The sequence below is a fragment of the Dipodomys spectabilis genome, unplaced genomic scaffold, assembly GCF_019054845.1.
Source record: "Dipodomys spectabilis isolate Male_0828 unplaced genomic scaffold, ASM1905484v1 ptg000212l, whole genome shotgun sequence".
Taxonomy (NCBI): Eukaryota; Metazoa; Chordata; class Mammalia; order Rodentia; family Heteromyidae; genus Dipodomys; species Dipodomys spectabilis.
In genome coordinates, this window is record NW_024870889.1 from 1,979,482 (window position 1) to 2,003,664 (window position 24,183).

The following is a 24,183-nucleotide window of genomic DNA, read 5'->3' on the forward strand; positions in this document are numbered from 1 at the left end:
AGATAGGGTGGCAGATTTTGCCTTCCGACTTCAGTGTGAAATGAGAAGTAGCTGAATAGGATTCGCTGTGATGAGTCAGGTTGCACTGCCTAGGTTTTGGATGAGACTTATGGAGCATAGTAGCCAAATTAACCTCATTATTCTGACCTGTATTCTTTTTTATGTATTAAAAGGATGAACTTGACTGGGGACGGTTAAATTACATCCAAATCAAGAGAATTCGAGAGGTAAGCTACACATTTTTTGACCAAGTGGATGTAGATTAAACTGACTTCTCAAATATTTATTTAGCACAGCATGCTGTGAGTGGGCTTCAACCTGATCCTTCTGATTTTAGCCTCCTGAATGGCTCAGATTACAGGTGGGACCCATGGCGCCTGACTTCTTCAGGAATTTTGCAAGTGGATTCCCGAGTATAACCAGCCTTGGGCTGGTGTCTGTGTGCATCTGTGTGTGTGTGTGTGTGTGTGTGTGTGTGTGTGTGTGTGTGTGTGTGTGTGCGTGCATGCGCGCACGCACATACACACGTGCAAGCACATATGCACAGTAGTATCAGATGCTGACTTCAGGTTTAGAACACCCAAAGCAGCATTCTTATGCCTAGAGAGAGCTTTAGAACTTACCCATAGAAGTATGAGTGACAATTGCCTTTTGAGGGGTAGGTTTTTAAAATTAATATTATTATGAAAGTATCTAGAGAAGGGGTTACCACTGCATATGTCAGGTAGTGAGTACAATTGGACAGTGTCACCCTGCTCTTGCTCTCTCCCAGTTTCCCCTCTGTTCCTGCCTGCGAGGCGGATCAGTCATGGCTTTATGTGTTGTGTATTGACTACCATGTCTGCATTCGTCCTCACTTCCTCCCTCCATTTCTGTGTCCCTCCTTTGCCCCCATTAAAAAGCCCTCAAAAGCAAAAACAAACCACAACAAAAGCTTATTGCCATCTCCTGGAATTCATTTCCATAGGTAGTATTTTAAGTGTTTGGAAGAGTTTGTCTGAGAATATCCTTCTTTAGCTGGCTGACTGTGAATGCCTGCAGTCCTCTATCCCCACATCATGTCCAGTTGCGTTTTAGATCTGCTTTCCAGATGAGAGAAACATGCCGTTTGTCTCTCTGAGCCTGGCTTTTCCTCACTTAACATGATTTGTTTTAGGTCCATCCATTTCCCTTCAAATGACATAATAGTATTTTTTTCTAATGGATGCGTAAAATTCCAAGATAGATTTCTTTGTTTTTGGCCAGTCTTGGGTCTTGAACTCAGGGCCTGGCACTGTCCCTAAGCTGCTTTTGCTCAAGGCTAGCACCCTACCACTTGAGCCACAGCACCACTTCTTTTTCTGTGTATGTGGTGCTGAGGAATGGAACCCAGGGCTTCATGTATGTTAGGCAAGCACTCTACCACTGAGCCACATTCCCAGCCCAGATTTTCTTTTTAAGTCAGGTTCTTATTATGTAGCCAGGCTGGCCTTCAAAACTCTATCCTCCTGGGTCCGGCTCTTGAGAACCAAGGTTATAGGTATACATTTCCATGCCAAGCTGAGGGATAGATTTAAAAAATACATTCTGAGGATTGCAGTTCAAAGCTAGCCTGGGCAGAAAAAGCGGTGAAACTTTTTTTGGGGGTCCGGTCATGGGGCCTGAACTCTGGGCCTGGGTGCTGTCTCTCAGCTCTTCAGCTCAAGGCTAGCGCTCTACCACTTGAGCCACAGTGTCACTTCCGGCTTTTTTCTTTTTGCTTATGTGGTGCTGAGGAATCGAACCCAGGGCCTCATGCATGCAAGGCAAGCGCTCTGCCACTGAGCCACCTTCTCAGCCCCTGGTGAAACTCATCACCAATGAACCACCAGAAAACCGGAAGTGGTGCTGTGGCTTTAGTGGTAGAGCACTAGCCTTGAGGTGAAGAGCTGAGGGACAGCACTCAGGCCCAGAGTTCAATCACCATGACTAACCGAAAACAACAACAAACTTCCAGCTGACCACTGGTGGCTCATGCCTGACATCCGAGCTACTCAGGAGTCTGAGTTTGAGAATCACAGTTTGAAGTCAGCCTGGGGAGGAAATTCCATGAAACTATTCTTTCCATTTAACTAGCAAAAAGAGGCAAGTGGAGGTGTGGCTCAAGTGGTAGAGCACCAGCCTTGAGGGAGAAAGCCAACTGTGAGCATGAGGACCTGAGTTCAAGCCTCAGTAGCAGACACCCCCCCCCCACACACACACACACAATTTCAGTTTCCCTGATAGTTATCCTTCTTTAAAAAAAACTATTTTGGAGTCATTTATAATGAACTATATATTGTATTCAATAATCTGATTTTGGGCTGGGAAGGTGGCTCAGTGGTAGAGTGCTTGCCTTGCATACATGAGGCCCAGGGTTCAATTCCTCAGCACCACATAAACAGAAAAAAAAGACAGAAGTTGTGCTGTGGCTCAAGTGGTAGAGCGCTCGCCTTGAGCTGAAGAGCTGAGGGACAGTGTCCAGGCCCAGAGTTCAGGCCCCATGTCTGGCTACATAAATAAATAAATCTGATTTTATCTAGAATTTCAAGTTTATTAGTATAGGCTTATAAGTGATTTTTGTTGTGCCACTCCTGAGGCTTGATCTCAGGGCTTGAGTGTTATTCCTTAGCTTTGTCCCCCAAGGCTAGTGCTCTATCATTTGGTTGTCCAGGAATTTGAACTGAGGCTATACAGTCGCTGGACAGGTACCCTACCACTTGTGCCACACCCCAGCCCCTTTTTCCTTTTTGTTTTTTGTTGGTTGTGGTGCTTGAACTCAGGACCTGGACGCTGTCCCTGGGCCCTTTTGCTCAAGCCTAGCACTCTACCACTTTGAGTCACAGCTCTGCTTCCAATTTTCTGGTGGTTAATTGGAGATAAGAGTCTCACAGACTTTCCTTCCCAAGCTGGCTTTGAACTTTGATCCTCAGAGCTCAGCATTCTGAGTGGGATAACAGATGTGAGCCACCAGTGTAAGGCTTCCTTTTTTTTTATTTTTAAAATAAGATCTTCTATTTTTGTCCAATGTTGGCTTCAGATCTGTATCTTCCTACTTGTGCCTCTCACCAACTGGGATTATAGGTATTCTCCATCATACTCAGTCCTGATTTTTGCTTTTTTTTTTGTCGGTCATGGGGCTTGAACTCTGGGCTTGGGTGCTGTACCTGCACTCTTCAGCTAAAGGCGAGTGCTCTACTGTTTGAGCCACAGCTCCACTTCTGGTTTTCTAGTGGTTTATTGGAGATAAGATTCTCATAGACTTTCCTGCCCGGCCTGGCTTTGAATCTCAGTCCTCATATCTCAGCCTCCTGAGTAGCTAGGATTACAGGCGTGAGCCACTGGCACCTGGCAATTTTTGCTTTTTAAATTTAGTTCTGATTTGTCTCTTGGTTTGCTTTTTTAGTCTTGCTAAAATGAATATTTCATTAATATTTTCTAAAGACATTTAAAGCTATATATTGTGAGCAGTTTTACCCACATTCTATTGATTTTTTTTTTTTTTTTTTTGGGTCCTTGGGCTTGAACTCAGCCTGTCCCTGAGCTTCTTTTGCTCACGGCTAGCACTCTATCACTTGAGCCATGGTACCACTTCCAGCTTTTTCTGTGTGTGTGGTACTGAGGAATGGAACCCATGCTAGGCATGCTCTTTACCACTGAGCCACATTCCCAGCCACATCCTATTGATTTTTAATATGTTTGGCTGTTCTGGGCCATCATTTCTTTTATTTTTTTGTCAGTTGTGGGGCTTGAACTCTGGGCCTGAGCACTGTCCCTCAGCTCTTCAGCTCAAGGCTAGCACTCTACCACTTGAGCTATAGCGCCATTTCCAGTTTTCTGGTGGTTTATTGGAGATAAGAGTCTCACAGATTTTCCTACCCGGGCTGGCTTTGAACTGTGATCCTCAGATCTCAGCCTCCTGAGTAGCTAGGATTATAGGCATGAGCCACTGGTACCCAGCTGACCATCATTTTTTTTTATTGTTGTTTTCCTGCTTTGACTTGCAGTTCTTTGGAAATTGTTGATAATTTCAGATATTTTATTGTTAATTTCTGGTTTTATTGCATTTTAGTTAGAGAAAGAAAGTGACTAACACAATTCTTAATTGATTTTGTTAGATAAATGTGATTGTAGACTTCCATTAAGAGATTTCAGTTATAATAAAAGCACACAGGCTGACATGGGAATGTGTTTCCTCTTCTTTCCCAGAGCCCTAGGTTTTTCTTCCTTCTGCAGAAATAATGACTGTGAAGTTTCTTTGTCCTTCCAGTTGTGTGTGTGTGTTTGTGTGTGTGTGTGCGCACGTGTGCATGCATGTGTATTTGTTGTGTGTGGCATATTCACACTAGGGAATGAATTCAAGGTTTTGGGCTTGTGAAATACACTCTCCACTGAACTTACCTCAGCCCCTTTCTATTCATGTTTTCAACTTGCTAGTGTGTGTGTTTTACTTTTGGTAATTAATGTATTGAAATAATTTTATAAATTTAATTTTAAGGTAAATGCACAGGTATTTCTGTATTTGTATACTTCGTTTGACATTTGGTGTGAAACAAATTTTTATTACAACTGTTTTGTCCAGAGGGACTGTTTAGCCAGGGGTCATCTGGCTTGTTTCCACTCTACTCACAGAAGCAGAGTATGCTCCTGTGGAGCTCGGGGGAGGAGTTGAAGGACTTGGGGGTGTGGCCTTGTTGCCTGTGCATCATACTCACACCTCAGTGCTGGTGCAGCTGGCCATCTGTTCAAAACCTGAGGGCATGAGACAGTTTCCTGTGCTCCATGCCAGTGTCGTTTGTACTGAGTGGCTCAGTCCTTCTGAGTCTGAGTCTCTCTTCAATGCGCCTGTGCTAGGTCTTGAACTCAAGACCTCCAGTTCTTGCTTGGCTTTTTCACTCAAGTCTGGTGCTCTGCCACTTGAGCCACACCTTTACTTCCATTTTTTTTTTGCTGGTTAATTGGATCTAAGAGTCCCATTTCTGCCTGGTCTGGCTTTGAACCATAATCTTCAGATTGCAGCCTTCTGAGTATCTAGGATTATAGGCATGCGCCACTAGCGCCTGGCTCTTTCTTAGTCTTCAGTGAGGTTCATCTTGGGCGTGTTCTCCCCCACATGTGTGGTGGTGCTTTCCCTGTGGTGTACCTTCTTTCTCACATTTCTGTGTTGACCTTTTGTGTTTTTATTAGGTGGCTGAATTGTATGAAGAATTGAAAAACAGGATCTCTCAGTTCAACATGTATGTGGATCCCCGGAGGCCTGCTCTGGACCAGGAGTATCCGTACAAGCAGCGCTTCATCCTGCAGGTATGTGGGGCCCGCGCGCCTTTCCTGAGCTCTGTCTCACCGGGCTGAGAGTGAGAGAGGTGTCTCTCCTGCTGTGGAACACGAGCTGTGCCTCAACACTTTGAGGGCCACAGTGCTGCTGTTGTGTTGGGAGCCAGGAATGATTTTATCTTTCCTTGTTTACACCTTCCTGCTGTTGAGTTGATGACTGAGCTGCTGCTGCTCCAGGTGTGCGTCCGTAGGGCAGCCTGCAGGCCCCGCGGCTTCAGGACAGGCCTTCTGCTGCACTGTTGAGAACACAGCGCCCGTGCTCTTGTTCTTTTACACTGAGCTGGCTTGCCACACTTGGAAGCTTCTGCTCAGGCTTTCAGATCCAGCTTGGCTGATGCATACAGAAGTGGGCTCAAAGTGGAAACACTCAAGTGGATTGTGGCAGTACAATGCTGGTAGTGTTTTTTTGGATGTATGGTTGTTGCATGTCTAGGAGAGTTTTCTGTGGGTGTCTGTTTCATACAGGAGGTATTTTGATTGAAGAAAGATTTTGAGCTGGGTGCAGGGTTCACTCCTGCCATCCCAGCTACTCAGGAGGCAGAGATCAGAAGAGTTGTGGGTTATGGCCAGCCTTGGCAAAACATTGGTAAGACCCCATCTTAAACAATAAGCTGGGCATGGTGGTATGTGCCTATCACCCCAGTTATGTGGTAGGTGCAAATAAGATTGTGGTCCAGGCTGGTTAGGGCAAAAACGTGAGATTCTATTTGAATAGGAAGAGGTAAAAGCTCTGGGGGCATTGCTTGTGTGATAAGAACACATAACAAGTGTGCAAAGACCTGAGGTCAAACCTCAGTACTGCTGAAAATAAAGGGAGGACTTTGAAGGGTGTCTGTGCAAGTGAAAATTGGATGCCAGTCTGCTGCCCTAGGTCGGGTGTTGGGAGTCTAAAGTCGCTGGGCATACCTGGGGGAGGGAGTCAGTGTCTGGGGGAGGGGAAGAAAATCAGCCAGTCCGATCAGCCAATCACACAGGAGCCCTGTATGTGCAGTTGTCCCGTCCTTGCTCAGCTCACAGATGTCCAGAACTCATTCTGAGAAGCATGGCCGCTACTTTGAAGAAAAGGGTGGCTGTTTCTGTTAGAAGGAATAAGCAGGAATGTAGGTGAGCAGTATAATGTTTATGTAAATGATACCCATCTTTCACTTGCTAATGGTGAGAGTAGCTGGGCGCTATTTTCTCATGACAGCTCACTTTTCTTTTCTTCCAGGTCGTATTGGCAGGTGCTTTTTATCCAAATTATTTTACTTTTGGACAGCCAGATGAGGAGATGGCAGTGAAGGAGCTGGCTGGCAAAGACCCAAAGACGACAGTTGTGGTGGGTGATGGGGAGGAGCCTTCCCCCGCGGGGGGGCCGCTGGCTCCCAGAGGCCGCCCTAGTGTGGCCTGTGCAGAAGGCTTTGTTGCTGTGGGTTTTCCTGTTAGTGAGCGTTAGGCTTTCCGATGCCTCTACTCTCTCCAGTCTCTTTTTCCTCTTTTATGGACCAGATCTTACAGAGAGGCCTTCAGAATTTTTCTTTCATGGCAAGTGCTAATTTTATCATGTGCTATTTTATTATTATTTTTGGTGCTGGTCCTGGGGCTTGAGCTCAGGACCTGGGTGCTGTTCCTGAGTTTTTCTGCTCAAGGCTAGAGCTCTACTTTTGGCTTTTTGGTAGTTAATTGGAGATCAGTGTCTGACAAACTTTTTTGCCTGGGCTGGTTTGAACCTTAATCCTTAGATCCCAGCCTCCTGAATAGCTAGGATTACAGGTATGAACCACCAGTGTCTGATCTATCATGTGCTATTTTAAAGGAATTGAGGCATTTAAAAATAAATTTAGCTGGGCACCAGTGGCTCATGCCTATAATCCTAGCTACTCAGGAGTCTGAGATCTGAGGCTCGTGGTTCAAAGCCAGCCTGGGCAGGAAAGTCTTGAGATTCTTCTCTCCAATAGACCACTAGAAAACTGGAAATGGCACTGTGGCTCAAGTGGTAGAGCACTAGCCTTGAGCTGAAGAGCTGAGGGACAGTGCCCAAGCCCAGAGTTCAAGTCCCCCGACCGACAAAAAGAAATAAATAAATTTAAGAACATTTTGTTAATACAGTGCTGTTGTATTTATTTTGCAGTCCTCGGGAACCTGGGGCTTCTTCCATAGGGAGCTAGCTCTGTACCATAGTGGCACACCCCAGCCTGACCTAGCTCATGAAAGGTTATTATAGGTTGGCAGCTCAGTTCTTTGGTTTAAACTAATAATCCTCTGTCTTGAATGCCCAACAGAACTACTTAGAGAGTGCTTGCTGTCTATCTACCTACTTTTTTTTGTGTGTGTGTGCCAGTCCTGGGGTCTAAATTCAGGGCCTGGGTGCTGTCCCTGAGCTTTTTTTTTTGCTCAAGACTGGCACTTTTAACACTTAGCCACAGCTCCACTTCCAGCTCTTTGGTGATTAATTAGAAATGAGAATCTCTCAGCCTTGGCTACCTAGGCTGGTTTGGAATCGAAATCCTCAGATCTCAGCTTCCTGAATAGGTAAGATTACAGATATGAGCCATGGGTACCTGGCTTATTTATTTATTTCAAGCTCAGATTTGAGGTCTCCTCAGAGAGAGGGGTAGAAGGTAGGATTTTTTTTTTTTGTCTTTTCTTTTTTCGTACTGGGGATCGAACCCAGGATGTTGCACTTGCTAGGCAAGCACTTTGCCACTGAGCTACATCCCAGCCCGAAGGTAGGATTTAAGAAAGGTGTGCTTGGAGTGCATCTAATGATCCAGGCCCAAGTTCTGACTGTTGGATCCATGCTGTGAGTCTTTGGCTTATACTCCAGCAGCAGTGTGTCTTAAGCTGGAGTAAAGCATTTGGGAGTGGCCTCTGACTGGACTGCTGGAGGATGCCTGAGCCTGAGCTTGATAACAGGTAGTGAAAGCACTTGGTGACGTTAATTCTGTGCAAACAGCAAGTGCTCAGTCTTGTTCTGGTATGTTATAGCACTATTGCTCCTACTGGGAAAACTGGAAGTCCACATTACAAGGGCAAAGTCACAGATTACCAGAGCATTATAAGTGCAGGTCTTTGAAGAGTGCTAGAAGTGAGTGGGGCACAGAAATGTATCTATTCCTGGGGGAGGATTTCAGTGTGAAGGGCAGTCAGTCACTCGTTGGGTATCAATGGCTCACACCTATAATCATAGCTACTCAGGAGGCTGAGATCTGAGGGTCATGGTTCAAAGCCAGCCCAGACAGGAAAAACTATGAGACTCTTTATCTCTCTAGTTAACCATGAAAAAGCCAGAAATGGAGCTGTGGCTCAAGTGGTAGAGCAGTAGTAGTCTTGACTAAAAAAAGTTCAGGGAAAGCACCTGAGTTCAAGCTCCAAGACTGGCACCAAAAAAAAAAAAAAAGTCAGCCACTAGCTTTTGTAATCTCTGAGGACTTATTTGCTTGGACTAGGTGCTGTTGTTGCTCCTCATGATTGAGTCAGTTTTTCAGATGGCTTCCCCTCTTCTTCCCCCTCCATGGTATCCTTCTATCAGCAGTGTGGATGGAAGGACCTACCTTAGATATATCCTTCAGCTTCCAGGCACTGTTCACCAGGTACTCTGGGGACACAAACTTAACCAATTATGAAACATGGAAACGAAATCACAAACTAGCTTTGTGTAGCTAGACTTTTAGGAGGTAGGAGTTGAGGGTTCATCATCTTTACTTCATGATGCGATGAGTCTTAACTTGTCTAAGGAGACACACAGCTCTTGGGAGGGACCAGACAGGATGTGAACTCAGACCCATGAACTAGCCAGGCCCTCATTTGGCTGCTGGTCTCCGAAGCTGTGTGCGCTGAGGTCCCCTGCAGGGCTAAAGCTCAGAGCATGATGGTCCTGGCCATGCACAGGAATGCATACTGCTGGGCCAGCTTTACAGCAGCACCTTGTGGATCTACCTGATGAGCACCTGCCTGGGAGAGAGCCTGCCCCAAGAAGCACAGCTTCCTCTAATTCCCAGTGTCTTATGTAGAATGTGAGGTTTTAAAAGGTCATGTTTAGCCAGGCACTGGTGGCTCATGGCTGTAATCCTAGCTATTCAGGAGGCTGAGATCTGAGGATTGTGGTTCAAAGCCAGCCCAGGAAGGAAAGTATGTGAGACTCTTATCTCCAGTTAACCACCAGAAAACAAGATGTGGCACGGTGGCTCCAGTGGTAGAGCGCTCACCTTGAACTGAAGAGCTGAGGGACAGTGCTCAGGCCCAGAGTTCAACCCCCACAAAAGACTAAAAGAAAAAAAAAGGATCATGTTTAGTGGATCTGATTATTTTAAGGTAACAAAGTAGAATTCTTAATTTTGCTGTATTAGACTTGAATGACTTTGAGAAGAATTAACATGTTTCAACATTTTTCAATTAAAATTATTTAAAGTCATTAGGTAATTAGACACAGTGATCTGTCTTGACTATATGTTATGATTAAAGGTAGTGAACTGGGCTTTTGCAGTGAAGGTGAGAAGCAGCAGTGTCAGGCTCATGAACATCGCGATCTTCTATTAGCCTTTATGTAACAGCTCTGACTAACTCCTGTTATGTCTTACAGTTGAAGCACATTCCTCCCTATGGATTTCTTTACTATAAACAGCTGCAGTCTCTCTTTCGACAGTGTGGTCAAGTCAAATCCATTGTATTTGATGGTGCAAAGTGAGTAGTCTATTTTTGTAATTGGCTGCAATTATAAGAAAGGCAAAACATTTGAATGGTTCCTGAACTTGAGCTGCTTGGCGGGGTACCCGTGGAGTCCCTGTGGGCAGCGCGGGCTCTGTGTGCCTCCTGCTTCCCACAGGAGCTGCTCGCTTCCGTCTCCACGCCACAAGGACACCCAAAATTGTCTGTCTGCTCATAGTTCTTTTGATGGTACTGAGGCCTGAAACCCAAGACCTTATGCTTTTAGGCAGGTGTCCTGCCACTTGAGCCAAACACCAGCTGTTTGTTGATACAGATTTTTTTTTTTTTTTGTTCAGTCATGGGGCTTGAACTCTGGGCCTGGGCACTGTCCTTGTGCTCTTCAGCTCAAGGCGAGCGCTCTACCACTTGAGCCATAGCACCACTTCCAGTTTTCTAGCAGTTTATTGGAGATAAGAGTCTCACGAGGGGCTGGGAAGGTGGCTCAGTGGTAGAGCTCTTGCCTTGCATGCATGAGGCCCTGGGTTCCATGTCTCAGCACCACATAAGCAAAGAGAAAAAAAGCCGGAAGTGGCGCTGTGGCTCAAGTGGTAGAGTGCTAGCCTTGAGCTAAAGAGCTGAGGGACAGTGCCCAGGCCCAGAGTTTAGGCCCCACGACCGGACCCTCCCCCCCCCCAAAAAAAAAAGAGTCTCATGAACTTTTCTGCCCGGGCTGGCTTTTAACCGCAATCCTCAGATCTCAGCCTCCTGAGTAGCTAGGATTACAGGCTTGAGCCACCGGCGCCCTGCTGATATAGTTATTTTTTCAGTTGGTATCTTACAGTTTTTTTTCCTGAGCATGCCTCAAATGACAATCTTTTTTTTTTTTTTGTAAAGATACTATACAGAGGGTTACAGTTACATGAGTGAGGTAATGAGTACACTTCCTCTTGAACATTGTTACCCCCTCCATTGTTTTCCCCCTACCATCCCCTCCCTCCCTCCCTTCCCCGAGGTTCTTTTTTTTTTTTATTGTGATTAAGTGATTACATAATTTCAAAGTCACAAGTTCATTCTAACTTTCCTGGAGCAAATTGTCTATCACAGTCTGTAATATATAACAGTGTTCACATGTCAAATGACAATCTTTATCTCCCAAGTAACTGAGATTGCAGGTGTGCACCGCTGTGACTGCTTTAAAATATGTTTATCCTAAATAATTTGAGAATATCAATGCTGAGAGAGTGTATTATTAGCAGGTCAGGAATACGTGGTATGTTGAACTATCCCCGGGAGTTTTTCTTTCCAGTAGGAAATGCTTATATACAAGACTATTTATAGTTGTAATTTTTTTTTTCCGGTAGTGGAGCTTGAACTCTGGGCCTGGGCACTGTTCCTCAGCTCTTCAGCTCAAGGCTAGCATTCTACCACTTGAGCCACAGCGCCACTTCCTGCCTTTTCTGTTTATGTGATGGTGAGGAATCGAACCCAGGACCTCATGAATGTGAGGCAAGCACTCTACCAATGAGCCACCTTCCCAGCCCTGGTTTAAAATTTTTTAACTTAGAAATGTTTGTCTAATGTTCTGTGAACATTAAGAATTTTTTTATCTAACTGGATAGAGTTTGGCTAATCTAGCTAATAACACTTTTTTGACTAATGTCTGGTTAATTCAGAAATAACTAAAATATGTATTTGAAAGGTAATCTTAACAGACCAAACAAGCATTATCAGCATTTTTGAGGAGAGATGTGCATTGGGAATTTCTCCCTGACCTTGAGAGGAGTGCACACCTTTTTCTGTCAGATGCCTGATGGGTTGGTGTTGATTTCTGTTTGTGGAGCAGAGCCTTTGTGGAGTTTGCACGGAACCCCACGGAGAGGTTTAAGGCGCTTCCTGCAGTGTACATGGCGGTGAAGATGTCCCAGCTGAAAGTACCACTGGAGCTCTGTGTTCACGCCGCCGAGGAGATCGAAGGGAAGGTGCAAGGGGGGACAGTGTCCAAGCTGAGGAGCACGAGGTATTTCCAGAAGGTTCTGCCTGTTTTCCTGTTGCTGTCAGCCTTGACAATAGCTCACCATGCAGGCCCAGCTTGGTGGCCAAGCAGTACTGATTCCAAGGCCCCGCTTCCTTACTTCCTTGAAGTGTGTGCTTGGCACGTTACTGACCCTCTCTGAACTACAGTGATTTCCAGCTGTAAATTCTAGAAGGGTGTTGAGATCAATGAGTAGAATCATTTATGTAATTTTCAGTTTTAGTAGTAGAGCCTAAACGTTAATTTCCTTTCTTCCTCCTTAGGTTTATGCATTCTCTTTAAAAAGTTTTGTTTTGTTTTGATTGTTCTGGGCCTGGGCGCTGTCCCCCAACTCTTCAGCTCAAGGCGAGTGCTCTACCACTTGAGCCACAGCACCACTTCCAGTTTTCTGTGGTTTATTGGAGATAAGAGTCTCATGGATTTTCCTGCCTGGACTGGCTTTGAACCGTGAGCCTCAGATCTCAGCCTCCTGAGTAGCTAGGATTACAGGCATGAGCCACCAACGCCCAGCTGCTGGGAAGATGGCTCAGTGGTAGAGCGCTTGCCTTGCATGCAAGAGGCCCTGGGTTCGATTCCTCAGCACCACATAAGCAAAAAGAAAAAAGCTGGAAGTGGCGCTGTGGCTCAAGTGGTAGAGCGCTAGCCTTGAGCTGAAGAGCTGAGGGACAGCGCCCAGGCTCAGAGTTCAGGCCCCACAACCAGACCCCCAAAAAAAGGAAATTCTTTAAATATAGTGGGATTTGTTCCGGCTGAGCAGAGGTGGGGAGTAGCGGTGCTGTCAGGCCCTGGCTCTTGGCCGCCCCAGCTGTTGACTGTGTCCTTTCCTCCCATTTTGGGCGCGAGGACTGCTGCACCTCTCGTTGGCTCAGAGGAGGGCGCTTGCCACTTGGCAGGCCATGGGTTTTCTTCTCTTGGACTGGGTTTAAATACCTGTTGGCATTTGTAACAGATTCCTTGCCTTTGAGGCCTCTCTTCACCATTACATAGGTTGAAGTGTATAACTTAGCACTTCTTATCGATAGCCTTTGAAATTCCAGGAGGAACTTGACAGGAGTCTAAGGAAATGGTGAAGTCTAGTGTGGGGCATTTTGGTTTCTGAATGCTGGGGAGTGGTGGATTTGGGTCTCAAAGTACAGGTCATCCTGCTCTGTCAGAGTCAGACATGTTGTACTTGACTCAAACATATGAGCTCTTTTTTTTTTTTGGTCCGGTCGTGGGGCCTGAACTCTGGGCCTGGGCGCTGTCCCTCAGCTCTTCAGCTCAAGAATAGCGCTCTACCATTTGAGCCACAGTGCCACTTCCGGCTTTTTCTGCTTATGTGGTGCTGAGGAATTGAACCCACGGCCTCATGCATGCAAGGCAAGCACTCTACCACTGAGCCACCTTCCCAGCCCCAGATAAGCTCTTTTCTAGAGTTCTTGTTTGTTTATATTTATTTTATTTATTTATTTATTTTGGTCGTGGGGCTTGAACTCTAGGCTTGGGCGCTGTGCCTGTGCTCTTCAGCTCAAGGCGAGCGCTCTACCACTTGAGCCACAGCGGCCACTTCTGGTTTGCTAGTGGTTTATTGGAGATAAGAGTCTCATGGACTTTCCTGCCTGGGCTGGCTTTGAACCGTGATCCTCAGATCTCAGCCTTCTGAGTAGCTAGGATTATAGGTGTGAGCCACTGGCGCCTGGCTATTGTTGTTTATTTTAGAATAAAAGTATTAGGAAAGGAAAATTTTGTACATCACATTTCTTTCACATCTCAGAGCTTTAGCACTTCTTGATGTCTTGTTGCTCTATGGGATGAACGATATTTCTTCAGCTTATTGGACAATGACGTGTGTACTCCAGGAGCACTGAAGCACGTTTGGCCTCTTAGTGTACTCAGGGCCTGGGCTCTGTCCCTTAGCCTCTCTGTGCTCACGGCTAGCGCTCTACCACTTGAGCCATAGCACCACTTCCAGCCTTTTCTGTGTATATGTTCCTGAGGAATCGAACTCAGGGCTTCATGCATGCTAGGCAAGCACTCTACCACTGAGCCACCTTCCCAGCTCTTTTTTTGTTGTTGTTTTTTGTTTGTTGTGGGGCTTGAGCTCAGGGCCTGGATGCTGTTACCTACCACTTTTAGCCACAGCTCCACTTCTGGTTTTCTGGTGGTTAATTGGAGATAGTAGTCTCACAGACTTTCCTGCCTGGGCTGGATTTGAACCATGAGTCTCATATCTCAGCCTTCTGAGTAGCTAGGGTTACAGGTGTGAGTCACCAGCACCCTGCAGACACTTAGTTTTCTAAAGTCAAAACCACTCCTGAGAGCTGGGCGCTGGTGGCTCACACTTGTAATCGTAGCTACTCAGGGGATGCTGTGGCTCAAGTAATAGAGTACTAACCTTGAGCTGAAGAACTGAGTAACAATGCTTAGGGCCCAGAGTTCAAGCTCTGCGACCACTACCACCACCACAAAGAAACCCACTCCTGAAATTACAAAGGTAGGAGGCATTGCATGTCTTGGATATAGATTTTTCTTTTTGGTCGGTTGTGGGGCCTAAACTCTGGGCCTGGGTGCGCCCCTTCCAGCTGTTTTTTCTGTTTATGTGGTGCTGAGGAGTCAAACCTAGGGCCTTATGCATGCGAGGCAAGCACTCTACCCCAGCCCATGGATTTAGAATTTTTATCCTTGGAAGTAGATATTTTATACTAGTTTTGGCCTTGGAGATGTATTCCTTATTCCAGAAGGATAATTATTAGGGTGCATACTCTTTCCAGCAAGCCACCAGAAATTCACTTTTGAGATGAGATAAAACTTATCATCTCTGGTTGTGTTTATCAGCTTTTTATCTCCATTACAAATGCTTGAGGTGTGACCAGTTTATCAAGAGAAAAGATTTGTTTTGGCTCATGGTTTCTGAGGTTTCAGAGCATTGTTGGTTCGCTCTGTTGACTTGGGCCTGTAGCAGGTTAGCATATCATAGTGGAAGCATGTGGTGGAAGAAACCACCGACCTTGTAGCTGCCAACAGCAAAGGGATCAACAGGCCAGTCCTGTTTCCCCTTCAAGGACCACCAAGGTAACACCTTCCTTCTCTAGGCCCAGCCTCCTAAAGTCGCATTGTACCTCACTGTCCCCAAGGCTTCAACACAAGGCAGGCTTTCCAAATCTAAACTATAGCACCAACTTAGGTGTTTCATGAAATGTTCTTTTCTTGTACAAGTATTAGGACAAGTCATGGAACTTCACGAATATAAACATTGTTTTGGAAATTTTTTTTTTAAAAATAATACTTGTGTGTTACATAGGGTGAATGTGGACTTCCAGAAGCAGACAGTAGATCCTATGCAAGTCTCATTCAACACATCAGACAGGTCCAAGACAGTTGCTGATGTCTTCCTTACTGTTGATGTCACGGAGGTAAGAATGCGTGAGGGTGAGATTAGAGCCTTTCTCATCTCTCTCTTTTTTTCTTTCTTTTTCCCATCCTGTGGCTTGGAATTAGGGCCTGGGCACTGTCCTCGATTTCCTTTTGCTCAAGGCTAGCACTCTACCACTTGAGCCACAGTGCTACTTCTGGCTTTTTCTGTGATTAATTGGAGATGAAAGTCTCCCAGACTTTCCTGTCTGGCTTCAAACCCTGATCCTCAGATCTCAGCCTCCTGAGTAGCTAGGATTACAGGTGTGAGCCACCAGCACCTGGCCCTTTTTCATCTCTGATTCTGCTGATACTGTGTGTGTGTGTGTTTGTGTGTAAAACGTTCCTACACACATAGCTGTGCACTCTAACCAGGTTTTATGCATGGGTGAGTTTGAATTAGTGTGCTTCAGAATAGAGTGAAATAATATAACAAACATTCCAAAATTAATTTTTAAAATGTTAAGTACATTTAAAATGATAAAATAAGCCGGGCAAGGGTTGGCTTACACCTGTAATCCTGGCTACTCAGGAGGCTGAGATCTAAGGATCGAGGTTCAAAGCCAGCCCCGGGCAGGAAAGACCGTGAGACACCTATCTCCAGTAAACCACAAGAAAACCGGAAGTGGCATTATAACTCAAGTGGTAGAGCGCTCGCCTTGAGCTAAAGAGCTGAGGGACAGCACCCAAGCCCAGAGTTCAAGCCCCATGACTGACAAAAAAAAAAAAAAGATAGGTATAATTGACAAGATACATGTTAAAAATTGGTATTGTGATATGTGCCTGTATAATTAAATTTATATTACTAAAACTAATATTAGCACTACAATTATTTGGTATGATTTTTATTTCTTTTTTCTTTTCTTTTTTTTTTTATTGTGAAAATACCGTACAGAGAGGGGCTACAATTACATGGGCAAGATAATGAGTACATTTCTTATCAAGCATTGTTTCCTTTTCCTTTGTTTCCCCTTCTCATCCCTTCCCATTTGAGCCACAGCATCACTTCCGGCTTTTTCTGTGTAATGAGGAATTGAAACCAGGGTTTCATGCATACAAGGCAAGTACTTTCCCACTAAGCCACATTCCCAGCGCTGGTTTTTATTTCTTTTTTTTTTTGGGTCCGGTTGTGGGGCCTGAACTCTGGGCCTGGGTGCTGTCCCTCAGCTCAAGGCTAGCGCTCTACCACTTGAGTCACAGCGCCACTTCCGGCTCTTTTATGTTTTTGCTTATGTGGTGCTGAGGAATTGAACCCAGGGCCTCAGGCATGCACGGCAAGCGCTTTACCACTGAGCCACCTTCCCAGTCCCTGGTTTTTATTTCTTTAAAATAAAATTTTAATTAAAATACATGGGGTCTTTGAGATTCAGCTCAAGGGTATGGCTACAGCTCTTGCCTTACATGTGTGATGCTCTGGGTCTGATCCCAGCCACCAAAATCAAAACACTTCTTACATACTTTCTGGCGAATCCACATTCGTGTGTAAATCTGGGTTCTAGACAGATGGAGACACTAGTGTCTGTGGCCCTGCATGTTCTGAGCAATAGTGACAAGTTGCTCAGCATGACCTTCGCCGAAATATGCCAGGACCCACATACTACCAGTTGTCTGTGGCTGTGTACTTGCACAACACCTGGCCCAACCAGCTTGGGGATGACCTGAGGCCCTGTGGCATTGGCTTTATGTCTGGGCTAGACTCAGACCTCTCAGAGCCTTTAGTGCCTGGACGTGGCCCAGTGAGTCCTGTTCCTCCAGGAACAGAATGTGTCACACACACTTCCTTACTTAGTTGCTCGGAGCCCTCTTTTTCCTTCTCTCACAAGCACTCTTAGCAAGTGCACACATACCCAGGACTAAGTTTGCGAAGTGCCGTGGAGTCTCCCTTTGTAGTGTTCATCCCTGCCATTCCTTTCCCTTGTAGGTGGTAGAAGTGGGCCACTTTTGGGGGTACAGGATTGATGAAAGGAACACAGAACTTCTTAAAAAGCTCACTGCTGAGATAAACCAGCTGGAACTGGCGCCCCTGCCTGTTCACCCTCACCCAGACCTGGTCTGCTTGGCGCCTTTTGCTGACTGTGACAGGGAGAGCTACTTTAGAGCCCAGATCCTTTATGTGTCTGGAGACCACGCTGAGGTAGGTTCTCTGTAACAAACCGTTCAAACTAAAGGGAAATAACAGGTAGAAATGGATGTAAAATGATCGCACTAGGGAAGCCTGAGATATTTCCATCATCACTATGGGTTTGAGACCTGACCCACTGGGGAAGTCTGCAGGACCGTGGACAGCACTGTGTTGCATAAGGTTGAGGCTGTCTGAGCCATAGATCTAAGATTCACTTTTTTCCATCTTCCAGGTATTCTTTGTAGACTATGGCAATAGAACTCGGGTAGAGCTGTGTCTTCTAATGGAGATTCCGAGTCAGCTTCTCGAGCTTCCATTTCAGGTGAGGTAGAGTCTGTTGTAGTGAGAGTTGGGTGCACATGGCCCCCACCATTCCATCATACCAGCCAGGGCCCAGTGTAGGGAAGGGGCTGGCCAGTGCTGCTGCTGCTGATGAGGAAAAAAATGAGATCAGAGCTGGGAAGGTGACTCAGTGGCAGAGTGCTCGCCTAGCTAATGCATGAGGCCCTGGTTCCATTCCTCAGTACCACATACACAGAAAAAGGTGGAAGTGGCGCTGTGGCTCAAGTGGTAGAGTGCTAGTTTTGAGCAAAAGAAGCTCAGGAACAGCGCCCAGGCCCTGAGTTCAAGCCCCAGGAATGGCAAAAAAGAAAAAAGTAAGAACAAGTTTCTTTAGCTGTGAAATTCTTACTATTTATCATTTATTTATTTATTTATTTATTGTCAGTCATGGGGCCTGAACTCTGGGCCTGGGTGCTGTCCCTCAGCTCTTCAGCTCAAAATGAGTGCTCTACCACTTGAGCCACAGTGCCACTTTCAGCATTTTGGTGGTTAATCAGAGATAATGTCGCAGACTTTTTTTCCTGCGCTGACCTCAAACCATGATCCTCAGATCTCAGCCTCTTGAATAGCTAGAATAACTGATGTGTGCCACTGGCATCTAGCTTACTTGCTTTTAAAGTCATTGCAGTATGCCTTTCTTTCTTACATAGGCTTTGGAATTTAAGATTTGCAAAATGCGACCCTCCGCGAAGTCTCTTGTTTGTGGTGAGCATTGGAGCGGCAGGGCCAGCGGGAGGTTTGCTTCCCTTGTGAGTGGCTGTGCCCTGCTAGTGAAGGTTTTCTCAGTTGTGCACAATGTGCTGCATGTGGATGTGTACCGCTACTTGGGGACCCAGGACATCGTCAACATCAGAGACATCCTCATTGGAGAGGGCCATGCTGAGCTTTCAGAGGAGTCCTATGAGTCGAAAGTATGTACCTCCGTCCCGTGAGAGCACTCATGTGTCTGCAAATCTCAGGGGAGAGGTGGGGAAGAGAAAACCAAGGAGCAGGGAGCACTTTCCCTCCTCTCTGAGGTTAAGAGGGATGGATCGATGAATGATGCTGATACTGATGATGGAGATGGTGGGCCAAGCCTGGATCAGGTCTGTGGGTCTATTTATAGCTTCTGGATCTCCCTGAGGCTGTGCTGGTTGGATATCATTTTGTTCCCCATTCAAGCTTTTTCCCCTTGAAATGAAAATTAGAGTTGAATATGTTCTATAATTTTCTTCCTTTAAAATGGATTCTAAGAATTATCTTGATAATGGTGGTTATTAATAAAATATTTTTCACATTTTAAAATATATCTTGGAACTGGGTGCTGGTGGCTCATGCCCGTAATCCTAGCTACTCAGGAGGCTGAGATCTGAGAATCGCAGTTCAAAGCCAGCCCGGGCAGGAAAGCCCTCGAGACTCCAATAAACCACCAGAAAACTGGAAGTGGTGCTGTAGCTCAAGTGGTAGAGTGCTCGCCTTGAGCTGAAAAGCTGAGGGACAGCGCCCAGGCCCAGAGTTCAAGCCCCACAACCGACCAAAAAAAAAAAAAAAATTATCTTGGGCTGGGAAGATGGCTCAGTGGTAGAGTGCTTGCCTTGCATGCATGAAGCCCTGGGTTTGATTCCTCAGCACCACATAAACAGAAAAATCCAGAAGTAGCGCTGTGGCTCAAGTGGTAGAGCGCTCATTTTGAACTGAAGAGCTGAGGGACAGCGCCCAGGCCCAGAGTTCAGGCCCCATGACTGACTAAAATTAAAATAAAAAATTAACTTTCTTTCAAGATGAGTTGTAAAGTTACTTTTCTTGGCCTGAAAGTTTCCAAGAGGCTGCTTCTGCTCAGTGCTGAAGGTCTTTGGTTGTGCTTCTGTGGTAGCTGCTGTGGGTGAAGAGAGGAAGTCGGGAGGGAGGAAGAGGGAGTCGGGGAAGGACAGTCTCGCAAGACCATATCTAGAAAGCTGGCTAAATTTTCTAACAGCTGAAAAATAAGAACTGTGATGAGATTCCCTGTGTAAAACTGAATTTTATATGTAAAACACTTGTATTTTCTGATGGCTAACACATAATAAAGTATTACCTTCTTTTACTTGAATTATATTTTTATTTTATTTTTTTGTCGGTCGTGGGGCCTGAATGCTGGGCCTAGGTAGGCGCTGTCCCTCAGCTCTTCAGCGCAAGGCTAGCGTTCTACCACTTGAGCCACAGAGCCACTTCTGGCCTTTTCTGCTTATGTGATGCTAAGGAATCGAACCCAGGGCCTCATGCATGCAAGCAAGGCAAGCACTCTACCACTGAATCACCTTCCTGACCCATTTACTTTACTTGAATTTTAAAATGACCTTGTTTTTACCTTAGCAATCTACAGGTCAGATATGAAATGTTTAGATTAGGTTGGAATAAGATGCTTTTAATAGAATTTCTCTTTTAACAAAAAAATTTTTTTTGCTTTGTTCAGCAAAGCCACGAAGTCCTCAAGGGTCTGTTCTCCAAGGCAGTGGAGACTGTGGCCGACGGGTCTCTGCCCTCCCCGATGAAGGACGACGAGAAGTATCTGATCCGGGTTTTGCTGGAGAGCTTTTCTTCCAATAGACTGGGTGCTCCCAGCTGCAAGGTGTGGTGTGTGGAGCTGCGGGACACGACCTCCAGGCCTTCCAGCATGCTGGGGTGTAGCTTGGCCTGGAGCTAGACACGAGAGCTTTGCTGCTCTAGATTCTTTTGGTTTTTGAGGTCCAAGAATCCCTGAGGCCTTGGATCTCACAGCTTTCCTCCTCAGCCTCTCGAGTGTGGGTTTCACTCTGTGCCACCATGCTTAGCTCTTTCCTGGTTCTTAGTACTCTTGCTTTTTCTACAGTGAAGTCTGTGTTTTAAGATAGGGAGGGAGGGAGGGAGGGAAGGGAAGGGAAAACACTGGCGATTTTGCTCAGTGAATGTTAAAAGAAAAACCTTGCTTCTTTCCAAAGTGGCCAAGTGTCCTGGTTTTTCTGCTGTAAGAAGAGATGTGCTTTAAGGAAGAGTTGCCAGTCCAGGTTTTCTTTTCTTTTTTGGGGGGGGGCGGGGTGTTCGGTCGTGGGGCCTGAACTCTGGGCCTGGGCGCTGTCCCTGAGCTCTTCAGCTCAAGGCTAGCGCTCTACCACTTGAGTCACAGCGTCACTTCCGGCTTTTTTCTGTTTTTGCTTACGTGGTGCTGAGGAATCGAACCCAGAGCCTCTGGCATGCAAGGCAAGCACTCTACCACTGAGCCACCTTCCCAGCCCCAGTCCAGGTTTCCTGCTGCTGAAAGGGCTGTGGGTTGGGCACTGGGGCTGGCCCTGCCGCCTCTCTGGAGAAGGCTGGCTGCAGGTTCTTCTGTTCAGAGACCCCACTTTTATTGCCCCAGCTGTTCGCCTTGCGGCATAATGCTTGTCTGTTCAATGGGTTTGATCTACGGAAAAGAATCATACTTTTATTAACATATTTGTCAATGTTTCATGTAGAGCAGAGAGGAAGAATTTTAGTCAGTTTCATTCCAGGAAAAGAACACGTGTGTGTGCATGGGCACAGTGTTTGCCAGTGTGCCACTCCTGGACTTGAACTCAGAGCCTGGACCCTGTCCCTGAGCATTTTTGCTCAAGGCTAGCACTCTACTACTTGAACCACGGTGCCATTTCTGCTTTTTTGGTGTTTAGTTGAAGATAAAGAGGGGTTGGAGACATAGCTCAGGTGATAGGGCATCAGACAATGAGCAAAAGCATCAGCTACTGAGTTTGAAGCCCAGTCTTGAACCAACAAAACCTCAAGAAATTGGAAATAAGAATCTCATGGACTTTCCTTCCTCAGCTGGCTTCAAACTGTAATCCTCATATATCATCAGTCTCCTGTGTGACTAGGATTACAGTAGTGAGCCATTAGCACTCAGCTAGGGCTTTTTGTGTTGTGCTAAAGATCAAGTTCAGGGCCTTATACATACTAGACAAGTGCTGTACCTCTGACTTGTGTACCCAACCCAAAATACCTTTGTTTTTCTCTTTTCTTTTTTCTTTATTTTTAATCACTCCTCCCTTCCCTCCCTCCCTCCCTCCCTCCCTCCCTCCCTTCCCTCCCTCCCTCCCTCCCTCCCTCCCTCCCTCCCTCCCTCCCTCCCTCCCTTCCTCCCTCCCTCCCTCCCTCTCTCCCTCCCTTCCTCCCTCTCTCCCTCCCTCCCTCCCTCCCTTTCTCCTTCCCTCCCTCTCTTGTCCTGTCCTGTCCTACCCTACCCTTCCTTTGTTCTTGGATTTAAACTCAGGGCTTTGTGTTCAGTAGCCTCTGAGCAAGGCCTCCAGCCCTCTTACTAAACTTGGAAATGCAGTCTTCACAGTGTGTGCTGACTTGGGCTGGGAAAATGGCTCAGTGGTAGAGTGCTTGCCTTGCATGCCTGAGACCCTGGGTTCGATTCCTCAGCACCACATAAGCAAAAAGAAAAAAGCCGGAAGTGGCGCTGTGGCTCAAGTGGTAGAGTGCTAGCCTTGAGCTGAAGAGCTGAGAGACAGCGCCCAGGCCCAGAGTTCAGGCCCCACGACCGGACACAAAAACCAGTGTGTGCTGACTTAGACTTTTACACGTGATGGTGCATGATGTACTGCTCATTACTCACGTGTGTGCTTTGTGTGCAGGCTGTGCTCCATGGGCCCTTTAACCCATATGAACTGAAGTGTCAGAGTTTGACCAGAATATCCAAGTTCAGGTAGGATTCAGTTAATTTTCCCACGAATTTTTTCTCTGCTCCTTTATTAGAGACTTCATCAGATACGAATCTTTATTTGTATCCAAATTGCTGGGAAATTTCATACTCATCTTAATTCCCACCTAGCTCCAAATCTCTCTTCCACAAAAACAGTTTACAGTACATATTTTGGGGTATCTTCTCTTGGAGATTTCATTTTTCCTATTCTAGTCCTGACTGACTCCTCAGGCCTGTGGGTGTCCTGGATCTGGGATGGTAACCAGCGTGCTCTGAGCAGCCCTGCGTGGTGGCCAGTGGGGTTATCTGAGGTGCAGTTGATGCTAGTTGAAGTTTGGTTAGCACCTGTCACCTTCACTAATACTGTGGATCCAGTGTGATTCTATGGACAAGAAGACTAGCGGTGACAAGTGTCTGGACAGGGTCCCAGAACACCATGCAAGTGTCTGGGCCTGACGGCACTTGGGAGACAGTAGAGCTGTTAGGAGGAGTTTGAGATCTGATGACTGCGGAGGCGTTTGCCAGCGCAGTGTTGGGGATCAGGGTGAGTTGGCATAGCCCAAATCTGAGCACTGGAGTAAGTTTTGATTGAATTGGATGGCGGGGGGGTAGGGTGCTGACCCTGTGGCACAAGGGCAATGTTTATAAGCCATGTTTTAGTGTTCATCCACAAACTGAAGCCTTACTGTGATCCCTCTGGAGTGCCGGGGGCTTGCCTGCCACAAGCATGAGGACCTGAGTTGTGGTCCCAGTACTGCAAAAGAAACCATCACTTAGGCAACCCCTAGCTTCTCAAAGTTCCTCTCCATCCCTCAAGGAATGGTGGTGAGGAATTCATGGAGGAGCTGTTGAAAATGCACATGCTCAGACCCTCCTTCCACGGTTCTTTCCTGCATGAGCACTGAAATTGGTGTGCAGAATATATTGGTTTTCTTTCTTTCTTTCTCTCTCCTTCCTTCCTTCCTTCCTTCCTTCCTTCCTTCCTTCCTTCCTTCCTTCCTTCCTTCCTTCTCTTTCTGTCGCTCTCTCTATGTCTCTTTCTCTCTCCCTTTCTTTCCTTTTTTAAAAAAAATTATTTATTTTTTATTGTGAAAATACTGTACAGAGGGTTTACAATTACATGGGCAAGATAATGAGTACATTTCCTATCAAGCATTGTAGCCTCCTCCTTTGTTTCCCCTTCCCATCCCTACCATCCTCCCCCCGCCCCTCTTTCTTTCCATCCTCTCTTTCTCTCTTTCTTTCTCTCCTTCCTTCCTTCCTTCCTTCCTTCCTTCCTTCCTTCCTTCCTTCCTTCCTTCCTTCCTTCCTTCCTTTCTTTCTTTCTTTCTTTCTTTCTTTCTTTCTTTCTTTCTTTCTTTCTTTCTTTCTTTCTTTCTTTCTTTCTTTCTTGTCATGGGGTTTGAACTCTGGGCCTGGTTGCTGTCCTGAGATTTTCAGCTCAACGCTAGCCCTCTATCACTTAAGCCACAGCACCACTTTCAGTTTTCTGGTGTTTAATTGGAGATAAGAATCTGATGGACTTAGGGCTGGGAAGGTGGCTCATTGGTAGAGTACTTGCCTTGCATGCATGAGGCCCTGGGTTTGATTCCTCAGCACCACATAAGCAGAAAAAGTTGGAAGTGGTGCTGTGGCTCAAGTGTTAGAGCACTAGCCTTGAGCTGAAGA

General features: G+C 46.1%; 1 protein-coding gene across 1 annotated transcript in view; it reads left to right on the forward strand.

The window, feature by feature from the left end:
* Positions 1–24,183, forward strand: part of Tdrd9 (tudor domain containing 9) — an 89,245-nt gene that overhangs the window by 53,558 nt on the left and 11,504 nt on the right. The window contains exons 20-30 of the mRNA XM_042696899.1: positions 174–227; positions 5,185–5,301; positions 6,542–6,649; positions 9,893–9,993; positions 11,801–11,974; positions 15,270–15,381; positions 17,301–17,513; positions 17,734–17,823; positions 18,494–18,754; positions 20,275–20,430; positions 22,448–22,518. Coding sequence (XP_042552833.1) covers positions 174–227; positions 5,185–5,301; positions 6,542–6,649; positions 9,893–9,993; positions 11,801–11,974; positions 15,270–15,381; positions 17,301–17,513; positions 17,734–17,823; positions 18,494–18,754; positions 20,275–20,430; positions 22,448–22,518 — 1,457 coding nt within the window. The remainder of the gene's footprint in view (positions 1–173; positions 228–5,184; positions 5,302–6,541; positions 6,650–9,892; positions 9,994–11,800; positions 11,975–15,269; positions 15,382–17,300; positions 17,514–17,733; positions 17,824–18,493; positions 18,755–20,274; positions 20,431–22,447; positions 22,519–24,183) is intronic.